This window comes from Cricetulus griseus, chromosome 3 (genome assembly GCF_003668045.3).
Source record: "Cricetulus griseus strain 17A/GY chromosome 3, alternate assembly CriGri-PICRH-1.0, whole genome shotgun sequence".
Lineage (NCBI taxonomy): Eukaryota > Metazoa > Chordata > Mammalia > Rodentia > Cricetidae > Cricetulus > Cricetulus griseus.
The window spans coordinates 87,804,965-87,829,699 of record NC_048596.1 but is presented as its reverse complement, the minus strand read 5'-3'; the positions used below and the strand labels follow the sequence as shown (position 1 = coordinate 87,829,699).

At 44.4% G+C, this 24,735-nt stretch overlaps 1 protein-coding gene across 6 annotated transcripts in view; it reads left to right on the top strand.

Moving 5' to 3' along the window:
• Positions 1–24,735, top strand: part of Tead1 (TEA domain transcription factor 1) — a 232,530-nt gene that overhangs the window by 192,002 nt on the left and 15,793 nt on the right. For all 6 annotated transcript variants that reach the window (XM_035442280.1, XM_035442278.1, XM_035442279.1 and 3 more), the window contains 2 exons: positions 9,187–9,360; positions 23,775–23,915. In XM_035442280.1, coding sequence (XP_035298171.1) covers positions 9,187–9,360; positions 23,775–23,915 — 315 coding nt within the window. The remainder of the gene's footprint in view (positions 1–9,186; positions 9,361–23,774; positions 23,916–24,735) is intronic.

Sequence of the window (24,735 nt, the reverse complement as noted above, 5' to 3'; positions counted from 1 at the left end):
CCTCCTTGCCTGAGGAAGCCCAAGTTCTCTGCTGCAGGAGACCGTGGGTCTCTGACCCAGCTCTCATTGATGTCCCACTGATGTCCTCTCAGATAACCCAGTTCCTTCCAGTAAAGTGGTTGGGCCAACATAGGCACAAAGATGATTTAATTTTCTTATCTTTATAGCTTCTGCAAAGGCTTAAATTCCCAGATCCAGTAAAATTCCTTTGTCAGACCATAGTTCTGACGTTGGATATTTCGGGGAAATGTCATCAGAACAAGTCAAAAGAAATTAGCATCTAGGAGCCTTTGTGTGACAGGAGGGCAGAGGGCTGAGGACGGGGTGTGGGCTGGAGATGCAGAGTTTAGGTTTGATTTCTAAGCTTCCTTGCCTCTGTCCAGGGTGGCTGCAGCAGGGTAGTGTGTCAGCTCTGAAGCTTTCAACTGTGTAGAGGCTGCTAAGCCAGTTACTGTGTCTCACAAAGTGTGTGGCTGACTGGGCAGATTGTGTAGCAGTTCTCATTCATTTGATCTTCACATTGATCCCTGGAGGTGACCCAACCAGGTGTGTCATCCTTGTGTTTAGATGATACAGCCCAGAAAGGCTAATATGCATTGTGCCTCAGGTCACACAGCTCTACAATAGCAGATTCCTATCTGTGCATCCTTAACATCCTTAGATTGCATGGTCCCAAAGTACACTTGACCTTCCAGGGCTTGGTTTGTTGGTTGGTTGGGCCCAGGTGGATGTCTCCTAGGTTTTCCCTGTAGTCCTTCAGGAGGATCTAAGAGATGTCCAGGCACAGTTCTGTCTCTCCGCTCCTGCTACTATAAATGATGCTAAATTGTCCCACACGCAGCCAATGGCTTTTCATGGCTGCAGCCTGTCTGCTGGGTGGTTTATATTCTCTGAGCTGGTCGGGAACTCCCCCTCTTTCTTCATTAGCCTTTGGGGAAGAGGCAATTGAAAGCATCTGGAAATTCAGGTTTTATAGACATTTCACAGAGGCCGGGCCAGGCTCCATCTGCTTTCTTTGGCGGGTCAGCATCCCTCCCACTTGCCTTCCCAGGGGCCGCCCTGCACTCAGCCATTGTATCTTTTCAGCTGTACTGGGTGGAACTAGGAAGGAGGCATCCTGGTATAACATCCTAGAAGTTAAGGGATAGAATACCCTCAGTGCTTGGCTCAGGTTCAGGTTCACCTTCTCCCCGGCAGCTGCACAGAGGCCGTGCAATCCCCCAGCCTCTTCTGCTGAATCTACAAGTTCCTGCCATTGAAGGCTGTGCAGGTCACCCTGAGGGTGCCTGGACAGACAGTCCAAGCTAAAGCGTGACAGGAAGCAAATGCAGGTGATTTGTCCTCATTTTGATTCAGCTTAGACATTAGTATCCTTCGACATGAGTTATTTGTCTCCGTTTCTTTAAATTCCTAAGTGGATTATAATTTTTCTCTTGGTATTATTTGACAGCAGTCATTTTTCAAGGTTTTACTAAGTTTTTCAAATACTTGGAATTTTTGGGAGAATTTTAGGAGAAGATCGCCATCTTCAGGTTGCATGGCAAAGTGCAGCTCTCAGGCCACAGGGTTTATTGCGCTTTTTCCCTCCCTCCCTCCCCCCTCCCCTCCCCCTCCCTCCCTCCCTCCCTCCTCCCTCCCTCCCTCCCTCCCTCCCCCCTGCCTCCCTCCCTCCCTCCCTCCTCCCCAAAAATGAAACAGCCACATCAGAAATCTCTAAATAAGATAAAATATCAGTCCTATTGTGAAAAGGAAAGAGTTTGGGGTGGGGAGAAAGAGAAAACAGTGAAGCCCCAATAACCATCGGGAGAGTTTCTGTTCTTCTTTGTCATGAATTGGGTGCAGCTACCTCATCTCATTTTAGAGGACAAGCCTTTTGTGCTTCCTCCACTGCTGGAGTCTGCTAGCCTGAGGGAAATTCAGAGACCAGGTCACAAACCTCACCTCACTCCAGTAGTGATGGTAACTTCCTGACAGTGGACTCACTCACCCTGATGAGTCTGGAACTTCCCTCCCTCCATTTCTGTTTTAAGTCAGTTTTTCCTTGTTGTTGCTGTCTGAGGAAATACACTACTTCAGATTATCTCCGCTCAGGCAGAGAAATGTCCCAGTTATGGGATCAGTGGTGTTTGTGACAGATCCTTTGTGCTCATGCATTCTCTCACTTAATCCTCTGGAGAGGAACTGCCTTAGAATGAAGGCAGCTGGGCAGAGGGGCTGAAAGCCACAGCCAGGGGAAGGTTCTGATAGGAAGGGGATGGAATCAGCAGCAAATCCAGACCCAGATCTCAGCTGACTCTAGGATCCAGGTTTCTTCATTCCTCTGTGGTTTCCCTTAGCAGCAAAGAGCAAATGGAGCTGACAGAAGCCTCACTTCAGCAAGGAGGGTCCTTTGTTATACCTTCTACCACCTCCTGTTATTAGGTTCTTGGTGACTACAGTGAAGACAGACTAAAGTCGCAGCAGTAGAAAGGGGAGCTAAGGGATTCCGCAAGTCTCAAGTGGATTTGCCTTTTCTGGGGGTCCCACGTGCAGTTGCCCTGACTCCTGCCTGTGTGGCTGTCTTGAACCATAGAGAGCTTTGCAGTCTGACCCATGGGGAACTTGTAGACAATATTGAATAAACATCCTGAAAGTCATACTTTTGTTTCCTTTTACAGTTTTTCCTCCCCCCTCCACCCCACTGTTGCATAGTAGTTTTTCATGGACTGTTTGTTTATTCAAGCTAAGGCAAATTGAGCCACATGGCCCATAAGGAAAACAGACATATGCCACCCTGTGTCTCCTCACCTCCTAGCCCTTCCTACTAGTGATAGCTCTGCACAACCCTTGTAACCACTTCTTTGTATTTTTTAGATGTAATTTGTGTATACAGAATGTCCATGCCAGGGCATGCAACTTGGGAGTCCGGCTCTCTTCTTCCACTGATAATGGAACTCTGGTCTTCACACTTTTGAAGGGCCCTCATTCATGATTTTTTTGAAAATACTCATTGACTTCTTACTATGGGAGAATAGGATTTAGCTCTCTATATTTAGCATATTTTAAGTATAAAATACCTGCTTTCATTCTACTTTTAACCCCTCAGTGTAGTTTATCAGATTTTCTGGTTTAATTCTCATTTGACTTACATTACAATTCAGTTTTATTTTTCATATAGCAGCATGACCTGTTAGCTCTATCTTCTTTCTTGGGAACCGTCTCCAAGAGTATGTGGTTGCCTCTGTTTTCATCTGTCCAGTTTTTCTCTATCTACACAAACATAACTGTCTGGGCATTCCACACGCACACAGGCACCCCATTTCTAGTACAACTGTAGAACTTTCTCTAGATGGTTTGATAGAGAACTCTCTCAGGCCCATTTTCCTTGCTACCACCTCTCTAGCAGCCGACAGCCCACATCTTACATGATCCAGTTTCTGGCCAGGTCCTTCTGAGCCCGGCCCTTGCTCTTTGATTGTGAGAAATGTATCCTATAGCTACTACAAAACTTCAGGGAAGGTCAGTTTTCTGAAGCCTCCTGTGTCTGAATGTGGACTCTTCTCCTGTATAAATGGGTAACTGGTGTATATGGTTTAGGTTTATAAGGTCATTTACATTTTTTCAGCACACAAAGTTCTTGTTAATGAAAGATACTATGATTCATGTTGGAGGATACATGGTTTGGGTTTTGTTTTGGTTTTAGATTTATTTATTTTTACTTCATGTGTTTTAAATGTTCTGCATTCATGCATGTGTGCATGGTATACATGTGGAAGCAAGAAGAGACCTCAGGAGCCAGATCCCAGGAACTGGAGTTATGGATGACTATGAACTGCCATGTAGGAGCTGGGAACCAAGTCTCTGTCCTTTCCAAGAAGAGCAGACGCTGAGCCATCTCTTAGTCCCCAGACATTTTATGAAAAGAACAGTTTTAACTGTGATGTACAGGAGAGGTGGATGAGACAGTCTTCGATGTCCTTATGTTCTCAGAGCCAGTCTGCACGGGCACTTGTGTAGGACGGCACCGTGGTTCTGATCACAGCATCATAAACTAGTAAGCTGGAAGCACAGTCTCCACACTTTTTTTTTTTTTTTTTTGGGAAAGCAGCTTGTAGTGTTTGCTTATGGGCTTAGTGTTCCTAGCTCAGTGCCTGGTAGACGGTAGGTGGTAGGCGTATGATCATTCCTCTAAAATCCATGGAGAAAATACAGAGTAGTTACCTTTTCTGTTGTTGCCCATGATATTTGGGTGACTGTTTATAGCTATTAAGTGCTTAGGAAACTTTATTTCTTTAAAAAAATGTTTTTCTTTTAATTTTCGTATGTTTATGTGTGGCATTTGCCATGCGTGCATGTAGTGGTCAGAGGACAGCTTTGTGAAGTTCTCTCCTTCCAGCTTTATGCCTTCCACCTTCCTCCTCCTTTCCTTCAGGTGATTTAACTCGGGCTTGCATACAGAGTGTCTTTACCCAATGAGACATCTCCCTGGTCCCGTGTTTTGATGTTTACATATTACTGTTTTCAACTGAACAGGTTGGGTTTTGAAGAATTACAGTCCTGGGCCTTGTCACAAGTTATTTCTTGGCAGCTACTTCCTTTTGAAATTGTTCCTCCTCTGTGGTTTGATGTGTGTACTGCCTTTTGGGCGAGAGCACCATGCCTTGGGTTTCTTGGGAAAGGAGGCAGCTAGTAGGGCAGTGTCCATTCCTACCCCATTCCTTTAGGAAGGAGTTACAGCCTCGCCCAGTGGTCTCTGGAGTTTCAATTTCATTGATACTTGGGCACTAGCATATGGGGTTGATTTGTTCCTTTTGCCCTTTGGGTTTGCAGCCAGAAGGACTCCTGACCTGCCCAGGTTGAGTCGATGGGAAAACGAGGTCTATTTGTTTCATGCTGTTGTCTCTAGGACACCTTCTTCAGTCCTTTGTATTCTTAGAAACAAAGTCACTCCTTAGCAGCAATAAAGCCTGCAGACTCCACTGGCCAAGGTTTGGTTTCACGTTCATGGCCTTGGAGAGGCAGCGCCAGCTTCTCTGTCCCTTTCAGCTTTCCGGGCACAGAGGTCACATCCTCCAAATAGAAACCTTTGAAGACTCGGTCTACTGCACTTGTGACTTGATCTAGAATTTAATTTAATTTCACGGACTTGGGAAATGCTGTTCAGCTTTTCTCCTTGATTCAGCTTTCAGGAACAGTTGACTGCACATCTGGGAGGGCATACATAGGTGGTTCCTTAGGAAGATAGTGGTGATGTCCATGTCCGTGTAACCCAAAGCCTGGCTCTCACATGCCTGAGCTTTATTCTTTACTCCAGGCTTATTCCCAAATGTGTGACTTCAGACAACAATGTGCAACTCTTAGCTCCTGTTTTCTTCTCTATAAGCAGAATGTAAAGTCCACTACAACAAGGATGACCTGAGGTCATACATGAAAAACATGGCTCACAACAGGACAAAAGACCCTTCTTCCACACAGGCAAGAGGTTCAATTCCCCCTGAGCAGCTGGCTCTGAGGGTTGGGCTCCAGCATTTAAACCTGCTACACACCTTCTTCTGTTTGCTCCAACTCTCAAGTGATGGATATTTGTTTTCCTACTCCAGAATGGTGGGAATGTCCATAACTCAGACCATTAGTGGTCTTAGTGTCTAGGTTATTGATTGCTCCATGACTGGCAGGCTTTATGCCAAGCTCCATCTGCCTATAATAGTTACCTCTTGTCCTGGAACACTCTGTTATACAAGCAGTGCACTGCCCATGTACACAGGAGGCTCTGAGGGTTCCTTCTTTGTGCCCAGTCATTACCATGGTTTTCAACTTGAATGGACCTGTCTTGGGAAGATGAAGACAAACATCTCCTGACCCCAGGTTAGACATCAATGACAAAACAAAGTAAGGATCCATTCAAGTCCACCTTGGGAACCAGTGAATCCACTGGGTTCTTTTATAGATTCTGAGTGAGGGGTTGCTTACAGTTGTGTGTTTGACTCCCTCTTAAACAAGCCACACCATCAGAAAAGCTTAGTTCAGTATTAGTGGCAACTGCCTGATAGCTGCATAAATGAGGTTCCCTTTCATTTAAACTGCCACATTCTGTTTTCTCCCGGTGGAGACCTCAAGGCCATGTACAGCCCAGCAAAGTTATGTACAGCTGAGAAAGAGTAGGAAAGAGTGACTAGATCTCAAGAAGCTGTCTGATGACCCTACCCACTCCCTCCTCCCATGAGGAAACCTCAACAAGCTAGATCTTGAAAGTGTCCAGGGGGCAGTCGCAGCTGCTCTCATGAAGATGGTAATGGCTCTTAGGCTCAAAGGACAGCATGACTATCCCTTCTTGACTCCTATGACTATGATAAAGTTTGCCCTTCTGTTCACCTTCCTGACCTCTTGGCAAGGAGAGGTCTGAGCTCCAACACTTGTGTGGGACATTTCAGTACCAAGAACAAGAAGACTTTAAGCTTCAGAGCCTATTAACTTTGTTCCCACTCTGCCCTAGCCTCAGTGAGTCAGAGGAGCTAGGAGCTCAGGCAGGTCACCTGCATTCAATTTACTGTGTCCCCAAGGGCCCTGCTGCACTCCATTCATTTCCATGACTCACTGCATACAGGAGGCAGCAAAACTGGCAGAACTGTGACCACTCAGACTTGAAGCTAGAGACTAGTAGTTCCTTAGCCTTCACTGCACCCTGCATCTTTCTCTGGCTTTTATTTTCTTGTCATTGAGAAGATGGCCTTGGGACTGGAGCCTTGGTTAAGAGCCCCTGCTGCTTCTGCAGAGGATGAGTTTGGTTCCCAGTATCCACATGGTAGCTGATAACTATAGCTCCATGGGATCTGTACCCTCATCTAGCTTTTGTGGACACCAGGCATGCATGTGGTGCATATACATGCACACAAAGAAACATCCATACACATGAAAATAAAAACGAGAAAATAGTGTGACAGACTCTTCACAGGTGTACCCCTCCCTGTGACCTTATCTTCCTAATACAGTGGCATTGCCTTGGACTTTGCAGGCCTTTGAACATAGGCACACTCTCTTCTTCTACAGAGGCCTACAGGTTCTCAGTCTGAGCTCAAAACTGCCAGGTATCTGGTCCCTATGTGGAGTGTATGTAAGAGTTCTATGGGGTCCTGTTTTCATCTCATCTGGAATCCACTAGTCTTGGAAACCTTGGTAAAGTTAGTTGCCTAACTTTAAACTGCCATACGATTTGGCCATATGAAAGAGGATATCCATCTAGTCCTTAGTCATATTTTGCATGTATGGGATACTGGCATCAGATGTGACATCCATCCCTCTGCTTCTCAGTGTCATGGCCAGAGTTCTTCAGTTGGCTAGCAGTCAGGGTTGCAGCCAGCACTCCCTCAGGCTATATTTTCTAGAGTTTATAGCCAGTCATTCCAGTTGATGAAACTGGATTATACATGGCCCCAAACTACTTCTTTGCAGTAGTACATCTATTCACTGTGCATCTCAGGAGTGTCATTTAAAATGACAGCAGCTAGCATTTGAGTGCTTGCTTTTCATTGACTCTGGGATCTATGACAGACTTTGAAGTATGACATCATTTAAACCTTCTGACAACCCTGGGAGATTCATTCCATCATTGTTACCACTTTAGACACTAGGAAGGCAAGGTCACTGCCACAGATAGCATACATTGTGTTGAGTGTAGGGTTTTGTCCTTGAACTGGCTGAATCTAGACTCCACATTCTTTACTAGTGGGCAAATCTGTAGAAGCATTTGCCAAGCTTGCAACAATTTAATATCAACTATAATAGTCTAACTCAGGGTCACAGTTGGTAAGCTATTGGTTTAAACTTTTTTGGGGGGGGGCTCCACTGTGTGAAGAACTGGAAATGTAGTGTCCCTTGTGATTCCTTGAGTTCTCCTGGAGCTCCTGCTCTCCTGGATGTTCCTGGGCCATGTGACTAAGTGGGAAATGCAGGCCTAAAGTGGTACCAAGTTTCTAGATAGTAGCTTCATACTCGACTACACAGTGGATGTTGTCAACAAACTTTAAAGATGACCTGTGCCTGGCCTGAGTTCTCAGAGATTCCAGTTTCGTAAGAGTGGGATTGAGGCGTTAGTGATGTTTAAATCATTGTTGAGGGTCATAACACACTCCTTTGTATTCCATGAACAGTTTTAAGCCTGGTTTGGTGGAGTATGTTTTAGCCCAGTACTTAGGAGCAGAGGCAGGTGGATCTGTGTGTATTGAGCTTGGTCTACATACCCAATTGCAGGCTAGCCTGGGTTGCATACTGTCTCCAAATGTCTCCAAACAACAAACAAACCAAATAAGGTCTTATAACAAAGCAAGGGAAGAAAGAGTGTCCTTGGTCAATAAATGACTTAATAGAATTTGAGCTCTTTGTTTCTTTGTTCCCAACTGACCTATGCTTTTTTCTTACTGTCCCTGTTTGGCCTTGGAGATTCTTTACTCATGGCCCTAACTTTGTATTCAACTATGTTGACTAGCCCTTCATACGGAAGTTTTGCCCTCAAAACGCCTTCTTCCTCGTAAAATTCTGGGTGAGTAGACAATGGCTGTGATTCCTCTGGTTCCTGTCAGTGAAGGACAAAACTTATTTGTTTTGGTTTTTCAAAACAGGGTTTCTCTGTGTAGCTTTGGAGCCTGTCCTGGAACTCATTCTGTAGACCAGGTTGGCCTTGAACTCACAGAGGCCAGTGTCTGCCTCCCAAGTGCTGGAATTAAAGGTGTGGGCCACCACCACTGGCACACAGAACTTTCATATGGGTTACTATGGTGACTGGTGACCCAGAGGCTCAGCACTCTCATTTCTGCCCAAAGCAAGGGAATACCTATTTGGAAAGCTAGGGCTAAAAATGCATCGTGGGTGATTTTATTAGCAACTGTAATCATTCAAGGTTTATGCTGTGGGTAAGGAGCTGCAAAGGGTGTTGATGTCAGTGTCAGGTGAGCCAGGTGACACTGGATAATAAAATTGTTTCTTGTTTGGTAGTTGAGACATTACTATGGCATCTTATTTACTTATTTACTTTGGCATTTCGGTAACTACATGGCCTTGCCCATCAGTGACAGTGCTTGTTTTCCTCTAGGCTCTAATGTATCTTTTCAGAGGTGGGATGTTATGATTCCTACTCATTCTCCAGTTCACATAGGTGAGTCCCTGTTCTATGAAAGTGTTTGTAATGGAAATGTCTCCGTTGGTTTCTTACAGTACAACAAACACCTCTTCGTGCACATCGGGCATGCCAACCATTCTTACAGTGACCCGTTGCTTGAATCTGTGGACATTCGTCAGATATATGACAAATTTCCTGAAAAGAAAGGTGGCTTAAAGGAACTGTTTGGAAAGGGCCCTCAAAACGCCTTCTTCCTCGTAAAATTCTGGGTGAGTAGACAATGGCTGTGATTCCTTTGGTTCCTGTCGGTGAAGGGTAGTACAGCAAGCTGCAGTTCTAGACTGACTGGGTATGGGCCCAACCCCTCACTCGGGGTGACTCAAAGGTGGCTGGAGTCACAGTGCACAACTTGAGACACTGCTCCCTTTCTGCTGCATTTCACTCCTTTAAGCCAAATGAACTGTGATTTTCACTGGAGCATGGAAGCTAGAGTCAGGATGAAGATAGAGTTGTGTGCCAGATTTTCTAAGTGTCAGAGAAACTACACAGTGACTTTGCCAGTAACTGCTTCATCCCTGGGCTGGAGAGATGGTTCTGTCAGTGAAGTGGTAGCCACACCAACACAGGGATCTGAATGTGATCTCCCACACCCATGTCAAAAAGCCAAGTGTGGTAGCATGTGCCTGTCATCCCAGTGCTGAGGAGGAGCAGAGATAGGAGGGTCCCTGGACATCATTGGTCAGCCAGAGAAGCCTGCTTAGTGAGCTCCAGGCCAGTGAGAGAGACTGTCTCAAAAAACTAAGGTGGATGGCTCCTGAGGGACCACACCTGAGGATGTCCTCTGGCCTGTTCACGCCAGAAAGAAAGAATTTCCTTTCCTGCTTTCACAGGATGTGGTCCACTTGAATTGTCCTTGGTGCTTGGACTTGCTGATGTGCCTTCACCTCCGTGTCCCTTTCCCTCTAGTGGCACACGTGTGGGCTAGTGGCCTGCTGATAGGGCTGTACTGGTGTAGGTATAATTTGTAGGTACTGAGTAGGGAGCACAGGAGACAAGCATTGAGAGTTGGTTAGTCCCCAGTCTGCAAGAAGAAGCTTCAAGTGTTTGTGCCCTTCAGTGTGTCATTCAAGGCCCTCAATGACCTGCTTCCAAAGTGCGTTCCTACTGGGTTTTGCAGGCCCCTTGGGCATCTCTGCCCATTCTGTGTACCTACACACTCTCATGCTCATCAAAGACCTTTGTCTTTTCTGTCACCAAGCCAGCTACTTCCTCTCTCAGCATCCTTACTAAAGCAGAACACTGATTTTTTTTTTTTTTTCCCTTACTCCTGTTTCATTTTGTGGCTAATCAGTTCCCATGCTGGGTCATAATTATTGGGACGTGTATTCAGCTCTCCTCTGGACTCTGACTGGCCCCAGGGGACCTTATTCACAGAGTGGCTTCCATTTATTGAATGCCTGCTGTGTGCTAGGAGTGGGCTAAGTGTTTTACATGGATTTCATGCTGTAAGTGGAATTTGTCTCATATCCAACTAAGAAGGCAGGCCTGGGGATGACAAAGGACAAACTGCTTCAGGCTGGGGACCTGGTGCTTAGAATCAGTTCTGTCAATTTCAATACACCTCCCTGAGTCCAGGCAACCTTAACCTGTGGGCCACAGAGTTTGTCATCCTAAGACTCTCCATGTTTGTGACACCAAGCATGTGTTCTAGAGAAAAAAGCCTAGCCAATATGGGAACAAATGGGTGGATTAGAGAAAAGTGTATGTTTTAAATTCCCTGGAATTTGCACATTAAATTTATTCAACTTTTCCATTCTTACTTGGTGACTAGGTTACACTGAATATACCATCAGCGTTGAAACTTGGATGGATGTGGACAGTAGTAACATTTAGGGAAGCCCGAGAAAGCTGCACTGGCCACCTTTCTAAGCTCTGGTGGCTGTTGTAGAGACCTGAGTGCTCAGGGATTTGTTAGAAGGTGAACACCTGCTGGGTTCCTCAGAATTCTGCTTGCCTGTTTGCTTTCATTCAGCAAATTCACTGGTATCACAGCCTAGTTTTGAACTTGCTATGTAGCCAAGGATGACCCTGAACTTCTGATCCTTCTACCTTTACCTCCGAGTGCTAGGATTGCAGGTATGTGTTACCACACCTGCTTATTTGGTGCTGGAGATGCAACTCAGGGCCCCATGCTTGCTAGGCTAAGCCTACATTCTACCAACTACATTCCATCACCTGTCCTTCCTCAGTATCTTTTAATGGATTGGTAAGATCAACACTGTACTTGTTAGAATACTGAAGGGTGACTTGCCCTGATTTGTGACCTGCTGGTGATGCTCACACAGGTGATGTAGCAACAGTGTAGTGAAAAGGGTGATACAGTAGGACCCAGGCTAAGGGTCTGCTCCTAAGAGGTACCATCATTTAGAAGTCCAGTGTGCATTGGTTACACCTAGGATCTAGAGCACATGTTGGCAGTGAACACCAAGCCCATCTGGACATGGAGAACTACAGACATTATTTATTTCCAAAGATAAAATTTTAGTTTGTAAAAGGAAACTAGAATTTAAGGAACTTGCCAGGTGCCCCATACTTTAAAGGGTTTTCTGATGATACCCACAGATAATAGTAAGAACTATGCTGGGGAGACTGATGGATTTTAATGTAGGAGGAGGCAAACTTGGTGTGAATTTGAACTGCTCACACACCAGAGCTCACCCATGAGAAACTCTGGCTGAGGAGATAGCTCAGTAAAGGGCTTGAGGTACAAGCATGAGGGCCCAAGTTTGATGTCCACCACCCATATAAAAAGCCACTTACACTTGTAATCCCAGTGTCAGGGAGGCAGATACAGGTGGATTCCTGGGGCAGACTGCCAACTAGCCTTGCCTACTTAGGGAGTTCTTGACCCCAAATATGAGGTGAGGTCAGCTGGATGGCTCAGTGGGTGAAAGTGTTTGCTACCAAGCTTGATGTTCTGGCCTTCCCCATGTGCTATCCTCCCAGAAGAAACAAATAAATAATTGTACTTTAATTAAGAAAATAAGGTAGGTGGCTCTTAAGGGGTAACACCAGAGGTTATCCATTGGTTTCTGGACACAGTGCATGCACACACACACCGCACACAAAGAAATTGTGGCTTTTGTTGAAGAAAAATCACTGTAATCACTTGTGTAACCTATTATAAATGTCGGGCAGTCCTATTCCCACCCACCCACTTTTTTTTTTTAAAGGCAGATCTCAGTTTGTAACCCAGGCTGACCTTAAACTCAAAGAGATTGGACTGCCTCTGCCTCCAAGTGCTGGGAATTAAAGATGTACACCAGCACCCTGGTTGTCCCCTTCTTACTACTATAAAAAGTATAGGCATGGCTTAGCTGGGCCTGGTGGTGAGGCAGAGAGGCAAGTGGGTCTCTGAATTTGAGATCAGTCTAGTCTACAGAGGGAGTTCCATGTCAGCCAGGATTTCACAGGAAAAAAAAAACAAAACCCTGTTTTGAAAACAAACAAACAGAAACCAAAATCACACACACACACACACACCACACACACACACACACACACACACACACACACACACACACACACGATCTGCATGCATCTTTAAATTTTAAAAGGTGTATATTAGCATATAATTTATTTTTTGAGGCTACTATAAAGTAAGATAAAAAATGTCTATAGTACAGAAATTAGATATGAACTTTTGAAAATCAAAAGCTGTGTTATAAGCCTACGAGTGTCCTTGAGTCAGGCTCTACAGTCCTATTGCCAAAGATAGGAAATGGGTAGTCTATCCAAGTTAATAAGAAAATATTAGATAATTAGAAGAAACCACTTTCACTACTTTCAAATTAAACAGCATCGGGTTTTAATGATAATAAGATTTCTTATAATTAACATTTTGTTTGAATGTAAATTTATGTAGGAAGGTGCTTGGATAGCTTGGACAGTTGTTTTTTTTTTTTTTTTGGCTTTGCTTCCAAAATTGCTCCTTTTACCTGGGATGAGCTGCTTTCCCTGAGGGGAACCTTAGGTCATGACGGTCCACTCTCCTGATAAGGAGGCCTAGATTGCAGATGTGTGGCTGGTGGTGTTCAGACTTAAAATGTTACTCCAAGTGCCCAGATACTTATCTGTTCTATTCAGATTTACAGGATTAAAATTGAGCACTTCCGTGAATGTGATAGAAAACGTGACTCATTCAGCACCACTGTTGGGAGTCCTTAACCTTTACGAGGAAATTCACTGGGAACTGTTAGGACAGAGGAGACAAGGCAGTTTCAATCAGCTGCCATTTGGAGTCTCACTGACTTCTGTAATGACTTGGTGAGGATGGGTTGCGCTCTTAGCATCTTCATCCTTGGGAATCAGCAGGTGCGTGCCATTCTCGATGCTTCAGAAGGTTTAATGCTCCCTTTGAAACAGTCTTTATATTAGCAATTCATTTAGCGGATTCTCTTCTTAGTGTGAATTCAGTAAATTACAACAGAGACCTCCGTGCCCAGCCGCACTCCATTTTGCCTTTTTCTCAAATCAGGAAGACTCTTAATTTGCTCATTTGATTGCTGTTGAAATTCCATTTTCAGAGTTTCTGACCTGGTTCAGTAAAGGCAAGACAACCTGAGGTGTTTCCTATGGAAAAAATATCTGTGCTGCCATTTCACAGACCCACAAACTAAGCTAATGACAGAACCTAGAACATCAGTGTGGACACCTCAGCCAATGGAAGCTTAAGCACTCATTACCCAAGTGGACTGGGCTGGGCAGAATTAAGCCAAGTAGCATTTACAGAGGAAGTGTGATGGGGAAGGTCCTTCTGTGTATATTTATCTTATTTGTTGTTGCATAAAGCACTGTTGGCAAAATAGGGGAGCAAGAAAGGTGGGACTAGGAGTCGAGGAGAATTCTGGGAAATGTAGTAAAGAGAAGTCTTTTGATCCAGGCAGGAAGTGACATAGCAGACAGACTCAAAAAATAAGCAGGGACAAGCAGGAAATCACTCTCTTTCTCCTCCTCTCTTCTCTCTGGAGTTGCCATGTGATCTCGGGAAGAGGACCCATGCTGCAGGCGACCTCCATAAAATAAGTCTTTATAAAAATATGGATTAATGGCTATGGTTGATACTTAAGACAGAGCAAGCATATAAGAAATCCTAGTCATTGGCCAGCAACATTGTAGCTAATATAAGACTCTGCATGTTATTTTGGGTGCCTACATGGTGGCAGGGCTTGGGCCACTGGTAGAAAGAGTTAACAGTTACCGTTACAAAAGTGAACTTCAGGGTTTAACCAAATAAGGAATGCAGATGAAGCTAGTATCTTTGAGGGGATCTCAGACTTCTACTTTCAGTCCTAATAGTGCTCCATGAGTATTGTGTCAAATACTCGAATAAAGAAAGCTGTATGTTTTCACCTTACAGCCCCAAATCTCCATAATAGGGCTTAATATGATGAAATCTTATTCTTAAACTTATTTGGAGTAATGAGAAAGTAACATAATAGTGTAGCTAGGGGCTGGAGAAGTGGCTCAACAAGGTTTAAATCACAGCACCTACATCAGGTAGCTCACAACCATCTGTATCTCTAGCTCTAGGGATATGACAACCCCTTCCAGCCTATGGGGGCACCTACACACACAAATGTATATACATATATGCACAAAATAAAATAAATCTGCATATATGTGCATATACACACATAAATAAAATCTTTTTCTTTTATGTTTTTGAGAGGGAGACCTTACCTGGCTGGCTGGCCTGGAACTCATTATGTAGACTGGGCTGCACCTGAACTCACCGAAATCCCCATGACCTCTGCCTCCCAAGTGCTGGGATTAAAGGCCAACCCAAAATACAATAAATCTTTCAAAAACTTGTAGTTGTACAGATATGCATCTTGTTGCCAGGAATAATTTTTTTCAATGTACATTTAATATTTTGTTTTATTTCCAAATCATTATAAGTGATTATATCTCAGAAACTAGGATATATATTATCTATGTTCTTTTTAAATTTTTTTTTATTTATTTTTTTGTTATGTATACGGTGTTCTGCCTGCATGCCAGAAGAGGGCACCAGATCTCATTACAGATGGTTGTGAGCCACCATGTGGTTGCTGGGAATTGAACTCAGGACCTCTGGAAGAGCAGTCAGTTCTCTTAACCTCTGAGCCATCTCTCCAGCCCCCTATCTATATTCTTAATAATGCCTTTCTCTGCGATGTTTTTGCAATTACGTGCACTATAAATAGCAATATGTTCATGCTCAACTTAATTCACACTTTTACCTTAGTTTTGGTTTTGGTGTTTGAGACAGACTCTTAATGTAGCCTTGGCTGTCCTAGAACTCACTATGTAGATCAGGCTGGTCTTGAATTCAAAAAAGACCTACCTTCTTCTGTTTTCCAAGTGTTGGGATTAAAGGTGTGTACCAACATGCCTGAATAACTACTTTTTTAAGGAATTAAAAGGAAGGTTAATTTATTAACCATACAGATGTGAGAAAACTATGACCCAGGGAAAGGGTGAGCAAGTTTTCTCGAATGGAGGAAGCCTGTAGAATCCAGAATCTCTCCCTTTGGGAGTTGACCACATTGGGAGAATCCCTTTGCCAGTTGGCTGACCAGTCCTCAACAGCTTTCTCTCCTGGATCATTGGGCTTAGTGTTTGCTAGCAAAACCCAGGGACAGGGTACAGCCATTCCCATGTGTGGCTATTTAAACAGTGTAACTGTCATAGGAGAGCTGACACTGAACAGGAGATCGGGGTTGGGGACTGGGAACCAACACACAGGGACACTGCCTTTCCCACATTTGTTTTGTTTTTTGTTGTTGTTTGTAGTTCAAGGCATTGTGTACACTCTGCCACTGAGCTGTACCCCCCAGCCCAGGGACTAGCTGCTTAAAACTGAGCTTAGACTTTTAGCCACAGAGGAACCCTCTAATTTATTGTGTGTTGACAGTGATCCAATGTCAACTCTCTCTCTCCCTCATATTTCAAAGTAGGGTATAGAGAGGGCTTGGAGGTTAAGAGTTAAAATCATAGACTGCTTTTCCAGAGGACCTGGGTTCAGATCCCAGTACCTATATTGGGTGGCTCACAGTCACCTGTAGCTCCAGGTCCTGTGGATCAAACACCCCTGACTCCCCAGGACACCTGCACTCATGTACACAGACACACAATTTTAAAAAAATTAAAATCTTTTGAAAGTAGTACAAGTTAGTTACAGGTGGTTCACACAGCTAAAGGAATACAGCTTAAAATGTGAGAAAGCCTTTTGGCCCAGTTACCTGTCTGCCCAGTTTAGATACAGTGTTTTTACTACAGAAAGGACTACTCCTACATATCATCACCCCTCAGCTCCACCCCACCCCAGGGGTTTAAAATGTTTTCTTACATCAGTCGGAATTTGAGGATAAGTCTTAATTTTTGATCTTTTTAGTAAAGATGACTGGTTAGCTTTAATAGAATTACTGGGTTAGTACCTAACCAGTGCAGGTTTTCTCACTTAAATTTAAATCCCAGTGCTGTGTGCTGTTATTTGCCATGCAGATATTACTGGGTGGCTCATAGTTTCTTTACATACAATTCTTATTTCAGTGTGTGTGATTGGTTGCCTGATGGTTGTTGTTTATTTAAGAAAGACATTTCATGGTAATTCCAAGCAGGAAAAAAGTCTCATTTCCTGGGAAAGGGGCAGCATTCACACACCTGATGAACTGGGGTCAGGCTGTCTCTGCTGGGCACTGGAAACTCATCGCCTGACTCAGTTGGAAGGCACTGGCCTGAGCAGAGAGATTTTATTCATGGGGCTTAGACTCTGACTCTACCACAGTCGCAGTCTGTAGTCTACAGTGGTTCTTACCTGGAGTGTGGGTGATATTAATTGCATTTTTTGTAAATGAATGCTGGTATTGGTGGGAAATTTGCAATGCAAACATACAGCCTTTTCAAACCAGGCTTATTGTAATTAGAGCAAGCTTTTAAGATTCTTTGAAGTACTAAATGTTTATGAAATTCAAATAGGGGTGTGCAATCTGCACAATAAAGGGGCCCTGGTGGTGTTTTTAAAAATCGTCTATTTTGTGGATGTAAATATATGCCATAATTAGTGGGAAGTAACTTGAAGAGCTGGGCTGGCTGAGTTTATTCCTGTTATTCTTATTTAAAACAGCTGTGGCCAGAGAGCTGCCTCTGTTTCAGTTGTGTTGGGCAGGGGCACAATGGCTCCAATGAATGGATGCACTCAGGGGCCCACTTCCCTGCCTGCAGCTCCTTCCTTGTCCCCATAGGCAGTCTGTCTAACTGGAGAGGTGTCCAGCATCACTTCAGCCTCTTCTGCCCAGACCCTGCAGCATGTGGGGCTGACTTCAGGGGTCTGGGCCAAAGTACAGATGCATGCAAATGAAGCAGGCTGGAAGGACCCTGGGGCTGCCAGCTTTCTCCAGACCCATCCCTTCACCACTCCCACCATCCCCCCAGAAAGGTCCAGGCTCTTAGGCCCCTTTTGCCCTGTACAGAGCAATTGTCCTTTGGCGCCTGTGGGAGCAGCTGGGAAGCCCACAAGGCGTGCCCTGCCTGGCCCAGCTTCACCATGTGGCAGGCCTGGACAGCCGCCCACAGCAGGGCCCAGCTCCTGGTGCTGCCTGCCAAGCAGCCAGATGCTGCCATTGGGAAAAAATTGTTTCACAATTTGAAATCTTGGTCCTTTGATCATGGCTCAGAGAGGATGCAGAAGAGAGATTCAAAGTGGTGGTTTGAAAACAGCCCATCCATCAGTGCCTATTACACTGGCTCTTGCAGGGACAGTCCTAGATGGTTTTCATTTTTGCACACTCATAATTCCTCCCCAGCCTCTTGCACACTCAAGAATGATGGCAGATAAGTAGAAAGGGAGAGTCTACAGCCCGCCCCTGTCCCTTTATGTCTCTACCCTAGGGGTTCTCTCCTACTCATGGTCCAGCAAGCTTTGCCTATCATGCTGTGACAACCAAGGGTCCTTACTATGTGAACTGCCAGTGCCCAGCTTTCATTGGCAGCATGGACCTTAATTTCTTGCTCCTTTGCCCCTGCAGCCAGTTTTCCAGAGGCCACAGGTTTTGCAGGGACAGTTGCTCTGTTCTTGGCCTAGCCCTCCACCCTGCCCCCGTCTTCAGGGTCTAGATTTCACACATCTGGACTAGACTTTATGTTTTCAAAGATGAAGTCTAGTCCAGATGCATTTTTAATGTTTACTTACCCAAATGGGCACCAAAAATAAATGAATAAATAAATAATAAAGGCCATGAAAACAAACAATGAACCTTAGCCTTGAATAAATAGACTGTTGAACAAAAGGACAGTAAGTAGACACTATGCCTTAAAGGGTCTCATGTAGCAAAGGCTGGCCTGGAACTCATGATCTACTTGCTTCTGTACTTAGGCCTTTGTAGAAAATCGGTGGGTTTGTACCTGTCTAAGCAGTTAAACACCCAGTGTGCCAGATATGACATGAAACTCACAAATCAGGCAAGCATCCTGCTTTGTTTATCTAAGAAAAGCCAGCCAGCTGTTCACACATGTGTGGATTGAAGCTAAGCCTCGTATCTTGATGGTGATTGTCATGTTTATTGATTGTATGGTAAGGTCTCTGTAGATGGGACTTCAGTTCTGTCCTGATCCACGTTTCAGTTATGGAGTTAACAGGAGTGATGGCTGGTGCTGTTTACTTCCTGTACAGTACTTTGCAGCTTACAGGTGCATCGGTATGCACCCATTTCCCACTATACCACAGCAGCTGTTGGCCGTGTCATCTTTTCTGGTTAAAGATGAGAAATGTGAGGCCCTGCTGTCCATGCCATTGTTCAGATGACAGAGATGAGGCAATGACAGGTGAAGCAGCATCCAGAATATCTGGATTGGATAGATAGGAATCTAACACGGGGGGGGGGGGTTAATGAAAACAGATTATAATTTGAGTCCTAGGATGGAGCCCACTAGAAAGACTGGGAGATAATAGGAGAGCTCAACAGAATTGAAGAGAGAATTGTCTTCTAACATCTGGAGGTCTGGGTGGACGTTACCGGAAGCAGTGATGCCAGGGAAATCAGGGTCCCCTCTTGAAATTCTTAGTCTCATTAATAAGAGAATTTAAGAATGGACTAATGGAGTGAGAGAACAACTCTTTATAGAGTTTCAAAGAAAATTCCCAAGGCAAACAAACTGCAAATCTCAGCACTGCTTGGAGAGGAGGAAGGAGAAGAGGAGATGGGAGGCATGCCATTTGAGTTAACTGCCATGGAGGTCAGCCAACCACATGGCCGAGAGGCAACGGCATGGCTGGGAGGAGACCTTTAAAGGAAGCATAAGGGAGCCCAGGGTGCACGAGGCAGCATGCTTAAAACAGAGGGAGAAAGAAGAAAAGGAAAGAGGAAGCTTTTCTGAGTTAATTCAGGAAAGAAGGCAGGTTCCTGGAGCCCTATAGTTGTGGCCCTGGTATACTGCAGACTTGAGGCAGAAATTCTGGGAAAGAAGTGCACTATCTCATTAAAGCCTAATAATTACTTCTTTAGAATGGCTTGAGGTGAACCTACCTTACAGAGAGTAGAGCCATTTTCCTGAAGGGCAGTCGGTCCCTTAGCCAGGTCCTTGACCCTGCCCACCTGGACTATTAGGTCTCCACCCAGGCCAGGGATTCCGTCTCTGAGAGAGATGCTATTATTCTCTTAATGGACCTTTACCAACAACTTGTCAGCACCTGTGCTAGGCAGAGTTGTGATGCCCCAGGGAGTGCCATTGCCTTTATCTGTGGGGTCTGTGACTACGTCACACTACCCAGCAAGGCACAGAGAAGAGGACAGTGGGGCTAAGGTGCAGGTGGGAGGAGGGTACTTCTGACTGAGCCTGGTGTAATCATGGGGGGAAGAGTGATATAGAAGACACACCCAGAGAGATAAGAAGGAATGGAAGCAGGAGCAACACATGAGGAATTCAGGTATCCCTAGACACTAGAAGAGGCTAAGAAGCAGATTTTTCTCCCACAGTCTCCAATGAGAGGCAGCCTTGCTAATCCGTAACTTGGTTTTAGCCTGGTGAGACCTAGTAGGAATTCTGGCCACCTGAGTGTAAGATCGGTTAATGTTTTAAGCCTCTAAATCTGTGGCAGTTTGTTGCAACAGCAGCAGGGAGCACACTGGACAGAAAAGCAGCTGTGTGACCATTGACTGCATCCTGCAATGCTGCTGAAGAAACTCATGGAAACATTTAGACATTGGGTAGTGTTGGCTGGGGTAGCCTGAGAGGAGTTTCTGCACGGAGGAGAAAGAGTTAAATTCTCAAGTCCATTCATCCTTAGGGCAGTTGAGTGGGTCTGTCAGAAGGACTGCCTCCGTGGGCTATCTGACCTCCCCTTTTCAGAATGCACTCTACAGTCAGCCTGTTCCAACTAGCTCAGAGTCCAGGATATTTTTCAAATCTGGCATGCAGCAAGAGTGAGGGTTTTCTTCCATTGTTTCTTATATTGTGTTTACCTGCTCTCAGAAAACACCCTGTGGTTAGATTAAAAACTGGCAGAAAGTTTGCAAGAGCAATATAATTTTTTCCCCTTCAGAATTCCATGAGTTAGGTGTTTGTTTTTCGAAGATTCATTTATTTTATGTATATGGGTGTGCTTCTGCCTGTACATCTATCTGCACACCAGAAGAGGCCATCTGATCCCATGAGACTACAGTTCTAGATGCTTGTGAGCCACCATGTGGGTGCTGGGAATTGAATTCAGGATTTCTGAAAGAGCAGTCAGTGCTCTTAATCACTGAGCCACCCCTTCAGTCTGAGTTAGATGGTTGTGAGGAAATCTACAGGGTGGGTAGGGAGTTTCTGTGAGCCCCAGACTCAATACAACTATGTCCTTTGTTGCTTTAATGTTTGCATTCTTTCTTATGTTTTCCTTGCTTTGGGGGAGTTCATTTCTTTCAAGAATAGTTCTCATGTTCTAAAGCTGGCAGGTAATTCCCTTTCACATCAGTGCTTTCTCATAGATTATCCCTAAAGAACATCTGTGACATGGTTGATGACTGTGTGATTATTTTTCACGCACAGGGATAGCTTTTTAAAGCAGTTATGATAGTGCCAAATGGGTTATTTGCCATTCGCTGGGGAAGCCTTTCAAATTCTAAACACTGAAATTTACATCTTCAGTTTGAAGATCTCTTAGAATTTTTGTTTTATTTTGGTTTTGAATTTTGGGTTTTTTTGAAACAGGGTTTCTCTGGCATTCGCTCTGTAGACCAGGCTGGCCTCAAACTCACAGAGATCCGCCTGCTTCGACCTCTTGAGTGCTGGGATTAAAAAGCATGTGCCACCACCGCCTGACTTATTCTTTTGGAATGTAAGAGAAAGATAAAATAAGATAGGCTCAGAACCAGTCTATGCTAAAGTAACAAGGGTGAATGAACCACGAGAAATCCCATGGCTGAACATCACAAGTAAAATGCCAGAAGAGCCAGGGGGTGGTGGCATACGCCACGCCTTTAATCTCAGCACTCGGGAGGCAGAGACAGGCAGATCTCTGGGAGTTTAAGGCCAGCCTGATCTACATAGCGAGTTCCAGGATAGGCTTTGGAGCTACAGAGAAACCATGTCTCAAAAAAAACGAAAAAAATAAAATAAAATTACCAGGGGACCAAGCAAAGCACCAGTGTGGACACCTTGTGATACTGTTGTTGAAGTTTGTTTTGTTTGAGACAGCATCATATACATCCCAGGCTGGCCTCAAATGCACTGTGTAACTGAGGATGACCTTGAACTTGTGCCAGTTTTGAGGTACATGCTTGGTGAGCATTCTCTCAACTGAACTTCAGCCCCAGCACCTTGAAGTTTTCTTTTCTTCTTTATTATTTATTTATTCATTTATTTAGTGTATCTAGGTATTTCACTGTATCCACCCTTATTGTGGAATCTGTCTGCATACCTGGTACTCAAGAGGCTTGAAGAGGGCATTAGGTCCCTTGGAACTGGGATTACAGACAGTTGTAAACTACTATGTTAGTGCTAAGAATCAAACCCAGGTCCTCAGGAAAAGCAGCCAGAGCTTTTAACCTTTAAAGGCTGAGCCATCCCTCCAGACCTTTAGTGACTTTATTTTTTGATACTGAGTCTCATGTAGCTCTCGATGGCCTTGAATTGACTGTACACGAAGCTGGCCTCGATCTTGCTGCAATCCTCATGTCTCAGCCTCCAGAATGCTGGAATTACAGGGCTGTGCCACCATACCTGACCAGTAACATCATTTTTAAGGGAAGGTATAATGGTAGATCATCTACTCCAAGTGAAAGCTTGTCAGCAGTATCTGGATACTCCTAAGACACAGCAATGACCCAGGGCAAAGCAGAAATGAATATGACCTGGTGCGAGCTTAAGCTGAGAGGGTTGCTTTTCTGTGGGGATTGACAATGACAGGAACCATTTGTCTAAAAAAGTTTTTCCATTATTATCATGTGCACACAGCTTCTACTGGTGAAATACCCTTCTAAGTTGTTTGCCTAATTCCTAAATAATTAAGGAAATGATAAATTGGAGTTTTGTTTTATATACACAGCACATACATGCTTTAATTTAGCACTCCTAGCCTGTGTTATTAGCCTTTAGTAAGGCACATAGATGCATTATAGTTCTTTCCTGAAGTTATTTGTAACAGTTGTCTGAGCCTGCTACAGCTGCAGCCTCAGCTTGAGCAAGCATTGCCCCGGGTATAGCCTCAACCATTGGTTTCCTTTAACAGATTTGTAATGAGTGACAGTCGTGTAGTGATGGTGAGAATGAAGGAGGAGACTCAGCCACTCCTCTGTTTAGGGTTTGAAAGTTTAGATAGAGTTAGCACTGGATAAACAAAGAGATTCCTGTGGAATCTAGATTTGTGGCCTCCATGGGTGGCAACTTTCCCTTCAGCTCATAGGAATGGGAGTGGACACTGTCATCATCAGCTTTGCTGATGTCAGAACATAACTGTCATTCTAGCTTGTTTGGTATTTTTAAAACATGTATGTATATTGACAAGTTATTGTGCAAATTTTAAGTAACTTGATGAGCTGTGATTTAGCATTGTTGTAGGGTGGTCATTAATAGGAAGCCTTTCCTCCCTGGATGTGGTGTCATCTGTAGGGGCCTGTCTTTTTTAAAGTCTCTCATTAGATTGGCAGTTAGTTCATGCCCTGCTTTTCTGTACATTTTAGAATCTTCTAGAATTTCCATTACAAGGATACAGTGCTGTTCCAGCACAGGATGCAAGTCAGACTGAATTCATGTTGGTAGCATGTCCTCATATGGGACAACTTCCAAGATGTGTACCACTGCAGGGCTCAGTTAGTAGGTGGAGTGCTTACCTAGCATGTGTGGGCCCTGACTGGGTTCAATCCCTGGCACGTGGGAACTGGGTATGGTGGCACATTCCTATAAGCACTTAGGAGGTAGAGACTGGATATATATATATATATATATATATATATATATATATATATATATATATATATATATATATGTATATATATATCAAGTTCCAGTCCTGCCTGGGAAGGAAATGGCTTCCTGTCAAGGTAGTGTCTGTAGAGAGGTCTCTCTTCCCCACTGCATAGCTGTTTGGTGGTTTACTCTGTTGTTTGCCACCGTGATCCTAGGATGAGAGAATTAACCTGCCCCCACTTCCTTCCAACAGGCGGACTTAAACTGCAATATCCAAGATGATGCCGGGGCTTTTTATGGTGTGAGCAGTCAGTACGAGAGCTCTGAAAACATGACGGTTACCTGTTCCACCAAAGTGTGCTCCTTTGGGAAACAAGTAGTAGAAAAAGTAGAGGTAAGTTGACCTCTGTAGATGAGAAAGTCCTTCGTTTAAACATCCTGCAGGCAGCGGGTAGAGGATAGTGCCTTTCTTTCACTTGCACCTTTCCCTGTTACATTGTAAAGGGAAAAGGATTGGGTGGCATCTGAAAGCAAACAGGATGCTCTGTGCTAGCCTTCTCTGTGAAGGAAGCCCTGCCCAACTGGCCAGTACTGGTCTTCTGAGTTAGAGCCTTTTTGAAGGGCCTCTGGGTCAGGATGCTTCCCCGATCCCTGGATGCAGGCACTGTGTGTGATGATCAAGGTGGCTGCAGCATCTTGGTGTCCCCTCCCCCATCTAAAACCTGACACCTTGAGTTTGACATTGTTGCTTTTGCTATTTTACTTTTTTCATTTTAATTTTTTTTTAGTTTAAATTAAAGTGGGAAATGTTGATCCATGCCTGTAATCCCAGCACTCAAGAAGCTGAGGCATTAGACTCCCGGTTCCATGCCAGCCTGAGCTGTTAATCAGAATCTCTGTCTCAAAGTGAACACGGAAACTCAAACATTTCATCCTGACATTAGGAAATACCTACATTCAACTTGAATATTTCATATCCCCTTTCCTTTACAAACACATTTGTCCTATCGGGGTTAGTTGCTTTTGTGAATAGGCTTGCAGGTGGCATTCCTTTAACCTACCTACTTTCCAGTGTCTTCTGCCTTACCCCTACCACCTGAAGTGTCAGGGTTTATTTGCAGCAGTTCTGGACTCTCAGGGCCGTTAGCTTCCAACCAAGCTAGAGGATGCCTGATAGGAGAGGGAAGAGTTTAAGCAGAGCCCTGATGGTGTGG